Here is a 14,500-nt window from a genome sequence, read left to right as displayed (position 1 = left end):
GCTGTGGCCCCTCTCTGTAATCTCCCCATCTCAGGTCACTTGCGCTGCCAACATTGCTAGCTGCTACTCTTTCCTTTTCCTGGCTGAAAGCCAGTTTATGCTGCCTCACCCCTATGTGGGCGCACTACTGTGAGGAAGGGCTCTCTACACTCACTTCTCCTCCTAGCTCACTCTTGTGATGATGACAAAACTCAGCCTTCATGTTGTGGGCTTCTTGAGTGCACATGTGAGTTTGATTTGTCTCTTTAGTTGAGGCACCAGCATAATGTGTCTTTGCTTTCCCATGTCCTCCATGTGTGTCTCTCTCCATCTCTCCTTTCCTTCTGTCCCATTTCGGGGTGCAATTCAGACCAGTGAGAGGTTGTCATTGCCTGCCCTGTAATCCAGGGAGCCTTCAGTGCTCTGCTGCTCTGGTTCACAGCCCAGACACCAACAGAAAAGCCAGCAGAAAAGCATTCAGTTCCCTAAGTATCTGTGTGCTGTGCAACCCTGGTACAGCGCTCTGATCCCAGCTGCCTGCCTGCAACACAGCAGCCCCATCTGATCTCCACCTGCCTTTGCTTCTACTGGCCACATGACCCCAGCCCCAAATTTCCTCAAAACTATCTGCCCTGAAATGTCCAGCCCTCATTCATGGGAGTAATAAGGTCCAGTGCTGCTTTAAAGAGCTGAAAATACAGCTGTTTGTTGCCTTAACTGGCGTTAACAATCACTGCAATTCAAATGCAGTACTGGGTTGGTTTAGATCAAGAGTAAAACACGCTTATTAACAAAAGAGAGATTTTAAGTGAGCTCAAGTATGAGAGATAGTCAAAAATGGTTACAAGCAAACGAATGTAAAATATGCTTTCTGGTGGCTAAGGTTTGACTTAACTCACTACGGCTTTTCTAAGAAATCTAGCTTGAACTAATCTTTCTTCTTCCCAACGATGGCTGACTTTCTGTCAGTCAAGACCTTCCACAGAAGTACAAGGTGGCTGGTTCCCCTTTGTCTTCATGGGTCAATAATCTTTGCCTAAGCAGGTTTCTCACCTATGTTCAGTGCCCAGAGACTTCAACCTCTCTGGTTGAAAGACCCATCTTTCTCAGCTTGCAATAGTCCGGTCCCTTGTGTCTGTTCCGTGATGTATCCCAACATGGCTTCTCCTCTCTCTTTATATCTTCCCCAACGCACTGTTTTGTCCCCAGTCTCAGGATGACCTCATGCTATTCTTCCGTTTCTGTGGACTTCCCATTCCTCAACTGATTTACATGTAAAGGGTCTTCCATTATTTTTGGTCGCACCTTGCTTAATGGTGGATCACTTCCTTCCCACCTGTCTGGGGAGAAAACCTGTTTCTCCTTTCGTTTGGTCACAGACCATAAAGCATAATATCAATGAGTATTCATAATTTCTCAGAGTGTTTAATATAGATATTTTCCAGTTATATTGGTCACTAGTATGTCATTAGCTTTTATAAAAGACCTTACCTGATAATTTTTATAACACAGAAATATAGAATACAATCATTTGATTCAATTACTTATCATTTGAGGTTCAGACCTCCACAAAAGGCCATCTTCCTCATTCGCGAGGTTGATGGCTTTGTCTGCCTTTTATGTGAATGTGCCTTCACTGTCTCTGACGGCAAGCAAATACACGTGCCTTTGCCTAGGCAGACTGGGTTTATGCATTGCTTGCCAAACATTTTAAGAACGTAATTCTAGCATATGTCCATAGCTCTTTGCGCATGCCCTTTACATAATGTAAGAATATTACTGATCAGTGAGTTATGAGTTTTCCTTGTCACCTTTTGGTAAATATCATGATAATAGTGTGTTAGGTGTAGTGGGTATATCAGGCCTAACAAGAGTTGCTGACGCAGAGTAGTGAATGACCAACGAACTCTGTGTTACATCTCCTCATATATACTTGTCTGCTCACTATGATTTTCTGACAGTCTGTTTATAAAATCCTTAAAGATGTAAGCAGTCGAGCAATACTGAAACCTTTTTATCAAAATGAGTTAACTAACGTGCCACCTGTAGCAAAACCGTATGGACGTTTCCTCTTGCCATAAATATTTGTTCACAAATGGGATTACAGAACTGAAATGGGGAGGAAGCTAAAAGCTCTTCAACTTCTTGGCGTCAAAACAGCTGTTATGCATCTGCCAATACAGAACTGAAGGGGCAAGGAACCAAATTGACAGTGGTCTGAGACCAAGAAAATATGAAGTTTGGAACATCCAGTCCCTAGTTAACAATGCATAAAGTACTAGAGGAATCAGAATGATTGGTCTAAACAGCCTGAAGTGAAGGAAAGGAGTCCCTTAATGCCACTGTCTCAAGCTGTTGATTTGCACTGCTGACTTTAGTTGTAAAAAAATTCCAGTGTTTATAAAGTTTATAAACTTGCTGATGGGATGCTAAAAGCAATGTGTTGTTTTATTATTGAAAATACCTTAGGCTTTTTTATGGCTGTTGCTTCAGAGAACTGCTCAGGCTCTCACTCTCTGTCCAAGAAATGTATTGGATAGCGAAATTAGTCCTTTTGATAATTAGTGTGGACAATTAGGCTTCACAGTTAGGTCAGCGAATCCAAACTGATTTCTACCAAAAGGCAGTTATGATCGAAAGAGTGATGGCACCTCTCTATTCAATTCTGTGTGAATTCTGAGTCACCTCTGATGGGTTTTGTGAGGAGAAATAAGTGTTTTCCCATTTGTTTTAGGAAAAAATCCTCTCATGATTTATAGACACACATAGATACAACTTTAAAACCACATCAACTGACTCAATATCAACTACTAACAATAAAGAATTCCTCAGTAAAGCTCTCCTCCACCACACCACTTCTTCCCTCCCCCCCCCCCATATCCTATCCACCCTTGGAGAGCCTGAAAAAATAGATAGGACTTGCAGTGTATCCTAAAAGTCATTGAACCTAAGTTCTGTCAAACCACAGGGGAAGAAGTGAATTCCAAACTAGACGACCCTCCACTAAGAAGGGGGGAGATAGTTTCCGTGTTCACTTGTATGAAGTGTCGATTTTTTTCAGCATTCTCTGATTACTGCATTTTTCTGGGTAGCTGGTATGTTGCTTTCTTTGAAGGCTGCATTAATGACTTCAATTAGCCTGGAGTCCCCAGGTGTTCTTGGTTTGTGCTCAAGGGTGGTGGGCAGACGTCTGTCAGAGCTTGCAGGTTTTCTGCTTGTGTAGCTGGCCCAAACTCCAGCAAGGCAGATGGGCCAGGCAATGTTCTTACTCTTGGTTTGTTTTTCGCAGTCGCTGCAATTGCTGGGTCTGACTGAACAGGAGAGGTGACAAAATAGAGCTGTGTGGCATACCACACATGAGGCGAGAACCTTCAGGGCAAATGAGCAATCACCAAACACTACCATCTGGGTCCTTTCAGGGAGAAAAGAACAGAGCCATTCAAGTGTGACTCCTCCTATTCCTGCCAGGGGCCACAAATATGTCAAAAACACCCTTGGTCAACAGTAACAAAGACAGCTTATAGATAAAATACATATTTTATAATCAGCATGGACATCTGATCTTTGTATACCAACAGGAGATCATCAGCTAATAAAACCATTCTAATCTCCATGCCATGCCCCAGACTGAAAAAGGGTCAGGAAATTGAGGGTTAGGAAAGGATCATGGGCCTGATTGAAAAGGGTCAGGATTGGGCAGAGGGAAAGGTGTGATAATTGGCAAAATTGTCAGTGTCAAGAAACCTTGAGCATGGGCCAAATTGCCACTCTCTAGGTCATCTTGCCCTTCTGAAAAGAGGCACTGATAATTCACACCACTAATAGACCCAGTTTGCTCACTAGATTTTATCAGCTGTCAGGACGAGCATGGGTCCAAATCAAAAGTTGCAGGAAGATGTTCCAAAGAACTTGGGAGTGAGACTGGCTGGAATGCAGAAGATTTTGCGTTTGTAACTTTCTTCCCTGCCCCTCGCCCCCACTCCCACACATTGATCTGCAGTCATTGAGGTCACCATCCTGATCAGACTTTATCCTCAAAATATAAATAGAAAACTCTTCACAGCAGGGGAATAATTGCCTCTTTGTGCATGAAGCTAACTCGGATTCACTAGGCTGCTTACCCATAGGTATATGGACTCTGCAGCACTAACAGTTTCACATAGTGACATAATGTGTGGTCAACATAGCTATGGAAAAAGGAGATGGATTCTACTCTGGCTGAGGCATCATCAGTAGAATTTTTAAGTTAGTTCCATTTGCAGTATCTTTTTCTCTTTGCTGGTGATGCAGGGATTAGAAAGAACCCAGCTTGACTTTCAACCTCTAGGATGGGTTTGCAGCCTTGTCAGTTAGAGGAAAAAGTCTTTACTTGCAAACAGATCATATATGATATGCAGTTGACGAAGAGAGAAACCCTAGAATGTCTTTTTATTTTAGAGAGTCCATTTTCAAAGAACAACACTTTTTAAAATTGTTTGTTTTGTAGGCAGCACATTCTTTCCCCCTTCCCTTTAAAATGAAACAAATTTTGCTGCCACTGAGAATTAAAAAATCCACAACTTTGGCAAGAAAGAAAGCATTAACATTTGATGTACTGTACTTAGAGAATCCAAGCTCAGACGCGAGTCTTCAAGGACTATTTGGGGAAGAATGTGATTTACATGAACTGTGCATTTTAGTCAATCAGCCAAAAGACTCAGTGCTAACTTTGGAACTGAAGCAGGTTCAGTTGTTTTGTAGTGATAGTGGGACGTTTTTAGAAGGTGACTTACAAATGCTGAATGTGTGTATTTCACCAACACTCCTCCTAACCAGAGTAAAGGGAACCTTCAGCATCTCACCCTTCCCCACACCAACCTCACTGGTGGGAATTTCCCTCTCTTCATGCCCCACTAAGTGGGCTAAGGAAGATGTCACCCTCCCTTACTGAACTACCATGTTGGGGACACTCCATACTTTCCTCAATTTCAAGTTCCACTCTCTTCCTGCTGAATATGCTGATGGGACTATGAGCCCCTAAAGCCTCCCTCTCCTGATTAGTGGGTGGGGAGAGGGTAGTTGCTAAAAGCACTTTGAAGCCAGGAGGCCTCACAATATGCACTGAGCACTAGTGGGCAGTCAGAATATTGTTGAACTAACCCCACTTCTAACGTTACTTTGCAGATGTCAGGGTTCCCTCCCCACTCTGAACTCTTGAGTGTAGATGTGGGGACCCACATGAAAGACCCCCTAAGATTATTTTTACCAGCTTAGGTTAAAACTTCCCCACAGCACAAATTCTTCCTTGTCCTTGGATAGTATTGCTGCCACCACCAAGTGAGTTAGAGAAAGATTCAGGAAAAGGACCAGTTGGAGTTCCTGTTTCCCCAAAATATCCCCCCAAGCCCCTTCACCCCCTTTCCTGGGGAGGCTTGGGAATAACATACCAACCAAATAGGTAAACAAGGTGAGCACAGACCAGACACTTGGGTTTTTAGGACATTAAAACCCAATCAGGTTCTTAAAAGCAGAACTTTATTATAAAGAAAAAAAGTAAAAATAGCACCTCTGTAAAATCAGGATGGAAGGTAATTTTACAGGTTAATAAGATTTAAAACACAGAGGAGTCCCCTCTAGGCAAAACTTTAAAGTTACAAAAAAACAGGAATAAACCTCCCTCTTAGCATAGGGAAAATTCACATGCTAAAACAAAAGATAAATCTAATGCATTTCCTTGCTATCACTTACAATTTGTAATCTTACATGCTTATTTCAGGTAGATTTTAGGAGATGTTTTTCCTGCCCTGGTCTCTGTCTGTCCCAGAGAGAACACAAACAAACAAAACCTCCCCCCACAGATTTGAAAGGATCTTCTTCCCTTATTGGTCCTTTTGGGCAGGTGCCAACCAGGTTATTTGAGCTTCTTAACCCCTTACAGGTAAAGGAGGGATTTTATGTATGTTTATGACAGCAGGTTATTTGGAAAGGGAAAGCAGTATTAGCTTAAAGACTTCGCCTCATGGAAAATGTTGAGTTTCATTGCCACATCTCTTACCTAATAATGTATACGCTCTATATTTTATCTGACTAAAACCAAAACTGAGTGCCTTGCCTTTGCAGTCTTTTTCTGCTACAAGAGTCTATTCCCCCCCCCCCCATCCCTGTCTAGTTCTGGATGCCTCTCCGTCTGCTTTATATTCAGACTGACTCATTCTCTTGTCCTTGTGCTTTTCATTTTCTTGGGTATCTCTGATCTTATTCCATACATTCCAATAGCATCCTTTGTGTGTCTATGGCTTTCATGTCAATATCTCTTTCCAGTGTGGCTATAGGGGGTAAACTGTACAAGAGCTTGTTTAGTGCTGGAAATGTTGACTGTAACTTACCAAAATGTTCAGTAAAGTCATACACTCTGGTCTTTGTTTTCTATATAGAAAAGTCCCTTCTTGATTTTTCCCTTGTGATTTGAATCTCCTGTATCACATTTTTTGGTAGCTCCTTTCTGCATTCTTCAAAGGCTATTCTGTCCTTTTCTTCTGGGATCACAATCTGTACTGGATATAGTGCTGTTGATCAAATCTGACCAGTACTTTCTATTGTAAGAATACCACCTATCCTGATATCTATTGCATCTTGAAGTGAAGGCTGTATGGATTATTCAAGACTTACCTTTTGGATAGAAAAATGCTGCAGCATATGAAGGAGAGATGAGAAAAGGAATCTCTTCTCCCATCCCTCTCCAGTTTGACATTCTGTATTTTACATTGATCTACAGTGAGCTGCATTTTCCATCTATCATTCTAAGCACTTAGCTGTTAGATCTGACTGCATCTGTGCTACCTTAAACTGCTTCCATTCAAAGAAGCTTGCAAATTTATCTTGATATTCAGGTTGCTTTGTGCACCATGTACTGAAGCACAGAATACAAATGGAATGGCACTGATGTGAATTTTATAAAAACGCTAATCATGTTTTCAGTCCTTTTTTTAAAAATATATATTCTTCAAGGAGATTTTTCTCAAATGATGTAGTGTAGAACAAAGTATCTTGTTGAACTACTAGAATGTTTGCTGCTTATGTCTTTTTAAAGTGCCCCAGTTTCTATTGAAAATGACCATGAACTCTGGTTTTACAACTGTTTAATTCAAAAACAGTGGATTACATGGTTTGTAATGAAGTTACCAGCCCATTGCTGAAATAGGGCAGAAGTTCAAGATTTGCTGAATTTCTTTTTTTTTTTTTTTTTTTTTTAATTCTGTAAGAATGTTGGTTTCCATTACTGACATGATTGTTTCCTTTTGGCTCATTTGCCTAGTTGCTTAGGGAACCATTCGCTTTCTCTACAAAGTGTACTTTTCTGTGACCTTGCAGAGGAACAGCAGTTCCACTTTGGGATTCCTCTTGCACCATCTGGTGGTAGCTATCACAAAAACACTATTTGAATTGGCTGACGTAGACATCTCAGAAATGGATAACCATCAAGCTACAGTTAGGTGTTCTTCAAAGATTGATGAAAGATAGCAGATGACAGAACAAGGAGTAATGGTCTCAAGTTACAATGGGGGAGGTTTAGATTGGATATTAGGAAAAACTTTTTCACTAAGAGGGTGGTGAAACACTGGAATGCGTTACCTAGGGAGGTGGTAGAATCTCCTTCCTTAGAGGTTTTTAAGGTCAGGCTTGACAAAGCCCTGGCTGGGATGATTAACTGGGACTTGGTCCTGCTTTGAGCAGGGGGTTGGACTAGATGACCTTCTGGGGTCCCTTCCAACCCTGATATTCTATGATTCTATGATTCTATGATGGGCCTCACTATATGGCTTTGCCAGGGTCCCATACACCATCTTTGTATGGAGTGTGCTCCTCTTCTTTGAAACTGTGAGCTGGAGTTTATGCAATGATAGAAAATAAACTAGCAATGCTTTTTTTCTGCTCCAATAACCGTTCTTAAGGGTGCAGTCTGTCCTCTCAGCACAGCACATATGTGCATAATTTCCCATGCCTATAGGGACAACTAAACTGCTGAATGGACGAGGGAGAGTATGGCAGTCTTGCTCTGAGAATAATCACCTTGGCTTGGGATTATACTAACATGCCAGGGTAATATACCCACTACAGTCATTTCCACTATTGCCAGAATGTTTGATACGGGTGCAATATGCATATAGTCATAGATGGGTTTCATGGAGGAATTGATCTGTGACTCAGCAACAGTTCTATGAACAAGACCAGGATGTGATCCCTAATCTTGATTTCCCCCCTCTCCCCCCCACCTTCCTCTGTTCATCTATTGTGATGAGATAGAAGTGCTGGAAGTTGTACATTCCACTACCATGTGTGGAGAAAGATGCTTTGAAGTGGTCAACAGTGACCCTATAAAGAGGGGACTGGATTGTTCAGAAGTTGGATTAGGTGGATTATAGCACCTTCCCCCTTGGGGTTCGCATTGTGACCAAACATTCATTCTGAACTGCTGGCTGTTCGGGGATCATGCATGGTGGTGAAATGCACTTTGTAGCCTCCGTCCACATCACAGGAATCACTACTGTTGTTGGCAGTCTTAGCAAAGAGACTGAGGATTGAGAGGGCCATGGAGTCTGAATGCCCTCTTGTCCCTCAAGGTGACCCCTCCAAGACAGGGTTGAGGCACATTGGTGAGGCAGTGTTGGGAAGCTTGCATTACCTCTACCTGGTCTGCTGCTCTGTGGATAAGGAGAGACCTGGCACCTGGTGAGTGCTAGATGCACACAAAATAGACTTCTCTGTCAGCTAAGGAACAATATTAACGGACAGAAAAGAAGCTCATCCGGTTCCCCTCAGGAAGATGGGACTGCAACAATTGTAAAGAGGGGCTGGCAGAAGAGAACCTCAGACTCCCCTGAAAAGAGGGACACAAGCCTGGAGAATAGAAATGTTTTAAAGGAATATAATTCTTGAGTAGCTGTCCCCATACAATCCCAGTAACTGTCTGGGGCGGCTCTATACTCTGTATGAATGCTTGAGTACCACAATGGCCATGTCACCTGACGTTTCTCCTACCTCCTTAAAACGCAAAAAAACCCAGCCAGTTAACTGACTTCTGTACCTTGTTTTTGGCAATGAAAAGGGTATAGATAAATTTAACCCATGCTTTTCCAGGAAAAAACTATCTATGTTCTGGTTCAACACAGCTCTTAAGCACATGCATAAATCTGTTTACTTCAGTGGGATTTAAATATATGCTTCAGTGCTTGCTGAATTGGGTCCATAATTCAAATGACCTTTTAAAGAAGCAAAAGAAAAGCAATTGACATTTTTTTTCTTGTTGACTCATTACCTATCTTTAATGATCCTCTTCTTTTTTTAATTCCATTTTTAAAATGGATATAGACAATTATCCATATATTACACAAGTACCTGGAAAAATAATTAAGATCTTGAAATTCAGGAAATCGGTTTAGAAGAGAAGCAGGTGCTTAATGTAGGTGAGACCAGCTGTGCTTCTCGGGACTCTGCAAAAAAATACTTCAGGGGAAAAAATGTGTGAGGCCTTCACACAGCACTGGAAGGAAATGACAATAATTCAGACAAAATCTATCCTCTGAGTAGCAGAACTGGCTTTTGAGGGACAAAAACTGGAGAAATAGAGGTTTTTTTTAAGTGAAAATAATGTTTAGGAATAGAGTGAGGTCGAGGAAAATCCCTCAGGTAGAGTGGTAGCATTAGCAATACAAGGTTCTCATCTTTGCTAATGTGCATCAGCTCATGAAGGGCACTCATCGTAGTCCTGTTTCAGCAATCCCCCTCATCCTACAAGGCTAGCCAACTTGGTATGGGAGGGCCTTAGAATAAGCAGTAATGGGCAGGAGGATAAAAATGGGGACAGGGGGTTATTTTGGGGATGGGGTCATTCACCAAATTGTCTGTCATTGTACCCCGAGCAGAAATGTACTGGTAATTAATAAAGGCAGTGCAGAAAATTAGACAGGAAAAAAAAGGGGCAGGGGGATGTTCCTACACTCATGCTGGAAATACAGGGAAACTAGCAGGAAAAACAGGAGGTTCTCATGCATGAGGACCAGTAATGACAGAGGCATGGTCGGAGACACGTGACTGGAATGCAAATATCTAAAGGCAGGTTCTGTCTGCAGGAGGGGGGAAATGGAGGTGATGTGGTTACCGTGTATCAATAATACCATGTATCAATAATGTAATAATCACTAATGTGAAGAGATGAGGAAGATGAAAATGTCTGGGTTCAGATAAAAGATACAAAACCTGGCATTGATGATGAGGATAAATTTATAAGCTTATAAACTTAAATTATGTAACTAGGGATCAGGGGAAGATGAACTTCTGCTGGAATTGTTTGCAAGAATGTCAAAGTTATGACCGCATCTAAAGCAGTGCTCCTAAGTGGACACTGACTGAAGAATTGCCAACTGTTTAACCACAGACAGCTATGAGCTCCTATACAACTTGATATTTCTATTACAATAATGTTTTGTGTTTTGTCACACTATCTTTATCCTTCTGGCTTGTCTGATGTATGTTTAAAGTTAAAATTTCAATAAAAAGATTGTACAAGGTGTCAAAATTCCAATAAATGATCAGTAAGAGAGTTTAATTCCGGAGATTAGCTAATGGAAAAAAGGATACAATCCACATATTGTCAAAGAATGTTTTTACTTGGTGTTGGATAGTTCCCTATTTCAAATGTGGAAGCAGCAATACAAGGTCTGGCACGAGGGCAATGGGGAATTGAGAGTGGAGTGGTCACAAATTTAGTGAATTTGTGGTGCAAATGAATTCTAGAAAGTCACAATAGCAATGAAGTTCTTTTCATTGCTATAGCAGATTGTATCCACACACCAGTTAGTTAACCTCACAACACTCCCATGAGCTGAGTGTTTTCCTCTTTTATGATTGGGGAAACAAAGGCACACAGTGATTGAGTGACTTGCATAAGGTTAGTCATTCAGTGTTAGTGGTTCTATTCTTGACAAATCCTGGCTTTCCCAGCCTCCTGCTCTAGCCATTCAGTGATACTGCATCCTATTAGGACATTACCTCTCGGAAAGGATCGAAATGACATTTAGTGAGCAGTGTACAATCAGCTGTGGTACGAAGTATAATGTGTAGAGAGAAAAAAGAGGTAAGAATTTATGCAGTGTAAGAGATGAAAGGCCAACAAGACCAATAGAATTTAAAAATACAAGGCAGATTTTTTTTTTTTAAAAAAAAGTGGTTGAAAAGAAGGTAGTAAAAGACCTGGAATACGAAAAAGGATGATCGTCTGTGGGAAGTGGGTAATTGTAGTGATTGGAGGAAATAGATATAAGGTATGCAAGAATAAATAAAATAAGGGAGGCTAAAAAGCAAAAAAGAAATATTCCTGTCTAGGGCAGTCAAAGGAGAGAAGAAAGAGTTCTACAAATATACCGAGAGAGATACTAGGAGAAAATACAAAAAGCTGTTAGTGACCTGGGGAACAGTTGAAAGAGAACTCCAAAATGCCTAATATTTTAAATAGCTATTTTTTGCTTAGCCTCCAATAAAAAAGGCAATGATATTGCAGAAATGGGAGAACTTGGTACCAGGAAGCAAGGGACTTATTTGAGATAAGAATGATGCTGGAATCAGGGCTTGCCCCCCGGCTGGATACACACTTGTCCATGAAACAAATAATGGTCACTGGTTGCTTCAAACCTAGTTTCAGACAAAGAGCAGGTGAATCCTTCAGTGATTTAAAACAATGTCAGAGCAGCCTGGGGTGCAAGTGAAATGCTCAAAAATGTAAAATAAAAAATAAAAGCACATCCAAGCTTTTTATTAAAGCATAGAGCCTAATGTCTAGACCTTGCTATCAGTATGGGGCAAAGGCGGCTTCTCGGGCTGCCACTGAAGGAAATTAAAAAAAAATGTTGAAATTTAGCTCCTCATTGCTGATTGGGATACACATTCAATCTGATCAGCTGTTAACTTGAGTAAATTCACTAGAAGCAAATGAAAAAACTGTAAGCAACCCATAAAGAACATAGTGGAGGTATAAAATGAACACACTTCACCCTTCCCTGTCAGTCATTTGGGTCCTACTGGCTTTGGGATCTGCTTGGTCTGCAATAGTCCAAATCTCATTCTTCTTTCCCTGGCACTTTTGTGAAGTAGTGGTGGGGAGAGGAGGTAAAATTTAAGCCTCTTAAAAAAAATTTCCTGGCTTGTTGGTGGAGAATTGTGCTGGTGCTATATTTTTACATGGAAACAGTGCCCTTTCTAGCATTTGTACGAATCTAAATAGATTCAACATGCTTATGCCAAGACTTACATTGTCCCTTTGTCTATTCTGCACCTTTGTGCTACCTCTCATGTTGTTCGTAACACCATGTGTCCCAACCCTCCCTTGTGGTAAAAGCAACCTAGTCAGTATAGCTGGAAAGCTTTACACAGAACATCTTCCTTTCCATGTTTACTCCAATAAACCCCCTTTAGTGTATTGTATCATCCCCGTGCTTACCAAAGCACTTTGAGGCATGTATTTTTTTCTTTGGTGTATATTCCATGGACAGTGTCACTCTCCATTGACATTGCATTGGATTGGCAAGTCCTTTGTACTGGTTACTTGCATAATCTCCTATCATTAATGTAATGAATCGTATCATCCCCACTTGACAACTAGATCTTGGGAGACGGAGAAGAGAAACAGCCTCAAACTACATGACCGCCCATTCCTGACTCATAAATAAGCAATAATATAATATGCATGTGCTACGTAAAAGCCTGTCACTATAGTGAAACATACTCTTAACAATACTACCATAGACTAAAAACACCTGTGATCCTCAGATTTCAATGGGTGCTTATAAAAACATCAGTTCTTGTAATTAGCATGACAAAACCTCTCCAAAGTAAATAAACATCACCCATGTTGTACGGCACCTAGCACTGGGTGGGGTGGGGTGCAGGTCCATGATTAGGGCTCCTAGGGGCTACAGTAGTACACACCATGTATCATCATAACTGTATAGATGAAGACACTGAAGTTACTATCAAAAACTTGCCCAAGATCACTTCGGAAGTCTGTGTCAGAACTGGAAATAGATTCCAAATCTTTAAGTCCTGTGCCTTACCTATAAAACTGATGTACTAACTCTGGGAATATTCTTTTTAAAGAGTGTTCCGTCTACCACAGCATCTAGATTTAATACAATGCTTGTATGTCTCTTCATATCATAATTGAACCGAAATTATTCAGTTGTATTTCTCTCCCACCTTCCAGTTGATGATTCTCATCAATCCAACTTTCCATGGCCACCTTTCAGCAGGCAGGCGTGGGAGAGGGGTATATGGTATGAGCATGCTGTACACTCTGACTTTGGGCATTATTAATCATGCCTAGAAAGTGACTGAAATTGAGTGCACAATGCAGTGCAAATTGAATTCATACCCAGCTTAGCAACGCAGGTCTGAATTTGCACAAACAGACCCACCCTCGTGTCACCCGGCTGTGCATACACATGCTCAGTGTGATTAAATATATGGAATCAGAATAACACAAAGACTTCTAAATGTTCAGCGGTGAGATGGGATCTCCTTCCTAAAAATGAGCAGAGCGAATTTATGTGCAGGGGCTCTCAAAATTTCAGCGTTAATATGTCCTACTGAGTTCCAGCATGCGCCACTTTCAGCAGGTGGGAATAGAATAAGCTGGATTTAACTGAAATCCTTATCCTTACTCTGGCAGTGTAGTGTGTTCTGACATGTTTCTCATACAGGGTGAAATAAAGACGTGTCAAATATTGATCCGTATGTTGCCTCTCCTGTTTTTCCCCCTTCAGGCTTTGAATTGCTCTACCAGCCAGAGGTGGTCCGGCTCTACCTCTCAATCCTCACTGAAAGCCAGAACTTCAACACTTTGGAAGCTGCAGCAGGGGCTTTGCAGAATCTCAGTGCTGGAAACTGGACAGTGAGTCTAGCCTTTTCTTTCACTTAATCCTAGTTAGAAATTGGTACAATAGAAATTCCCTTTAAGCCCTCTAGGCCTGATGTCACTTGATAGTTGGCAAATTGCACTCTGTTACTTTTCTTTTGTGAATCTCTTTTGGAAGATTTTTAATTTTTGGTTTGAACAAAGTCTAAATTATTAGCTTTTAGAAAAGGTTTCAGTGTTGCACAGAAATATTTTAAAATTAAAATAGACTTCCATGTATACTTCTGCTGAAATATTCATCAGAGACATGATCCCGAAGGTTACCAAGCAAGGCTAATCTAAAGTTAAAGAACAAACTCTCTCTCCTTCAGACAGACTAGATCTCCTCTTTGTGGTATCTGGGTAGAGCTTCAAGTGCCTAATGATTTTGAATTTCAGTGAGACTTAGGTGGTAAGTCACTTAGACATTTTTGAAAATTTCACCTTCTGTTTTCACCTGTAAACAGGGAGGCATGAACTCCAAAAAGCCAAACTGGCATCTTTTTCTAATGTCACTCAAGCAACATTGGAGATAAGACAGACACTGACAAAACAGAAGTAGAATTGCTTAATTCTGTTGATTCTCCAGTTGTTCCG

General features: G+C 41.1%; 1 protein-coding gene across 15 annotated transcripts in view; it reads left to right on the top strand.

Moving 5' to 3' along the window:
• The window catches only part of ARVCF (ARVCF delta catenin family member), a 505,185-nt gene that overhangs the window by 461,220 nt on the left and 29,465 nt on the right, over positions 1-14,500 (top strand). For all 15 annotated transcript variants that reach the window (XM_038372964.2, XM_043498177.1, XM_043498178.1 and 12 more), the window contains one exon: positions 13,773-13,900. In XM_038372964.2, coding sequence (XP_038228892.1) covers positions 13,773-13,900 — 128 coding nt within the window. The remainder of the gene's footprint in view (positions 1-13,772; positions 13,901-14,500) is intronic.

Source organism: Dermochelys coriacea, chromosome 15 (genome assembly GCF_009764565.3).
Source record: "Dermochelys coriacea isolate rDerCor1 chromosome 15, rDerCor1.pri.v4, whole genome shotgun sequence".
NCBI lineage: Eukaryota > Metazoa > Chordata > Testudines > Dermochelyidae > Dermochelys > Dermochelys coriacea.
The sequence above is the reverse complement of the archived record's forward strand: the minus strand, read 5'-3'. Positions and strand labels throughout refer to the sequence as shown.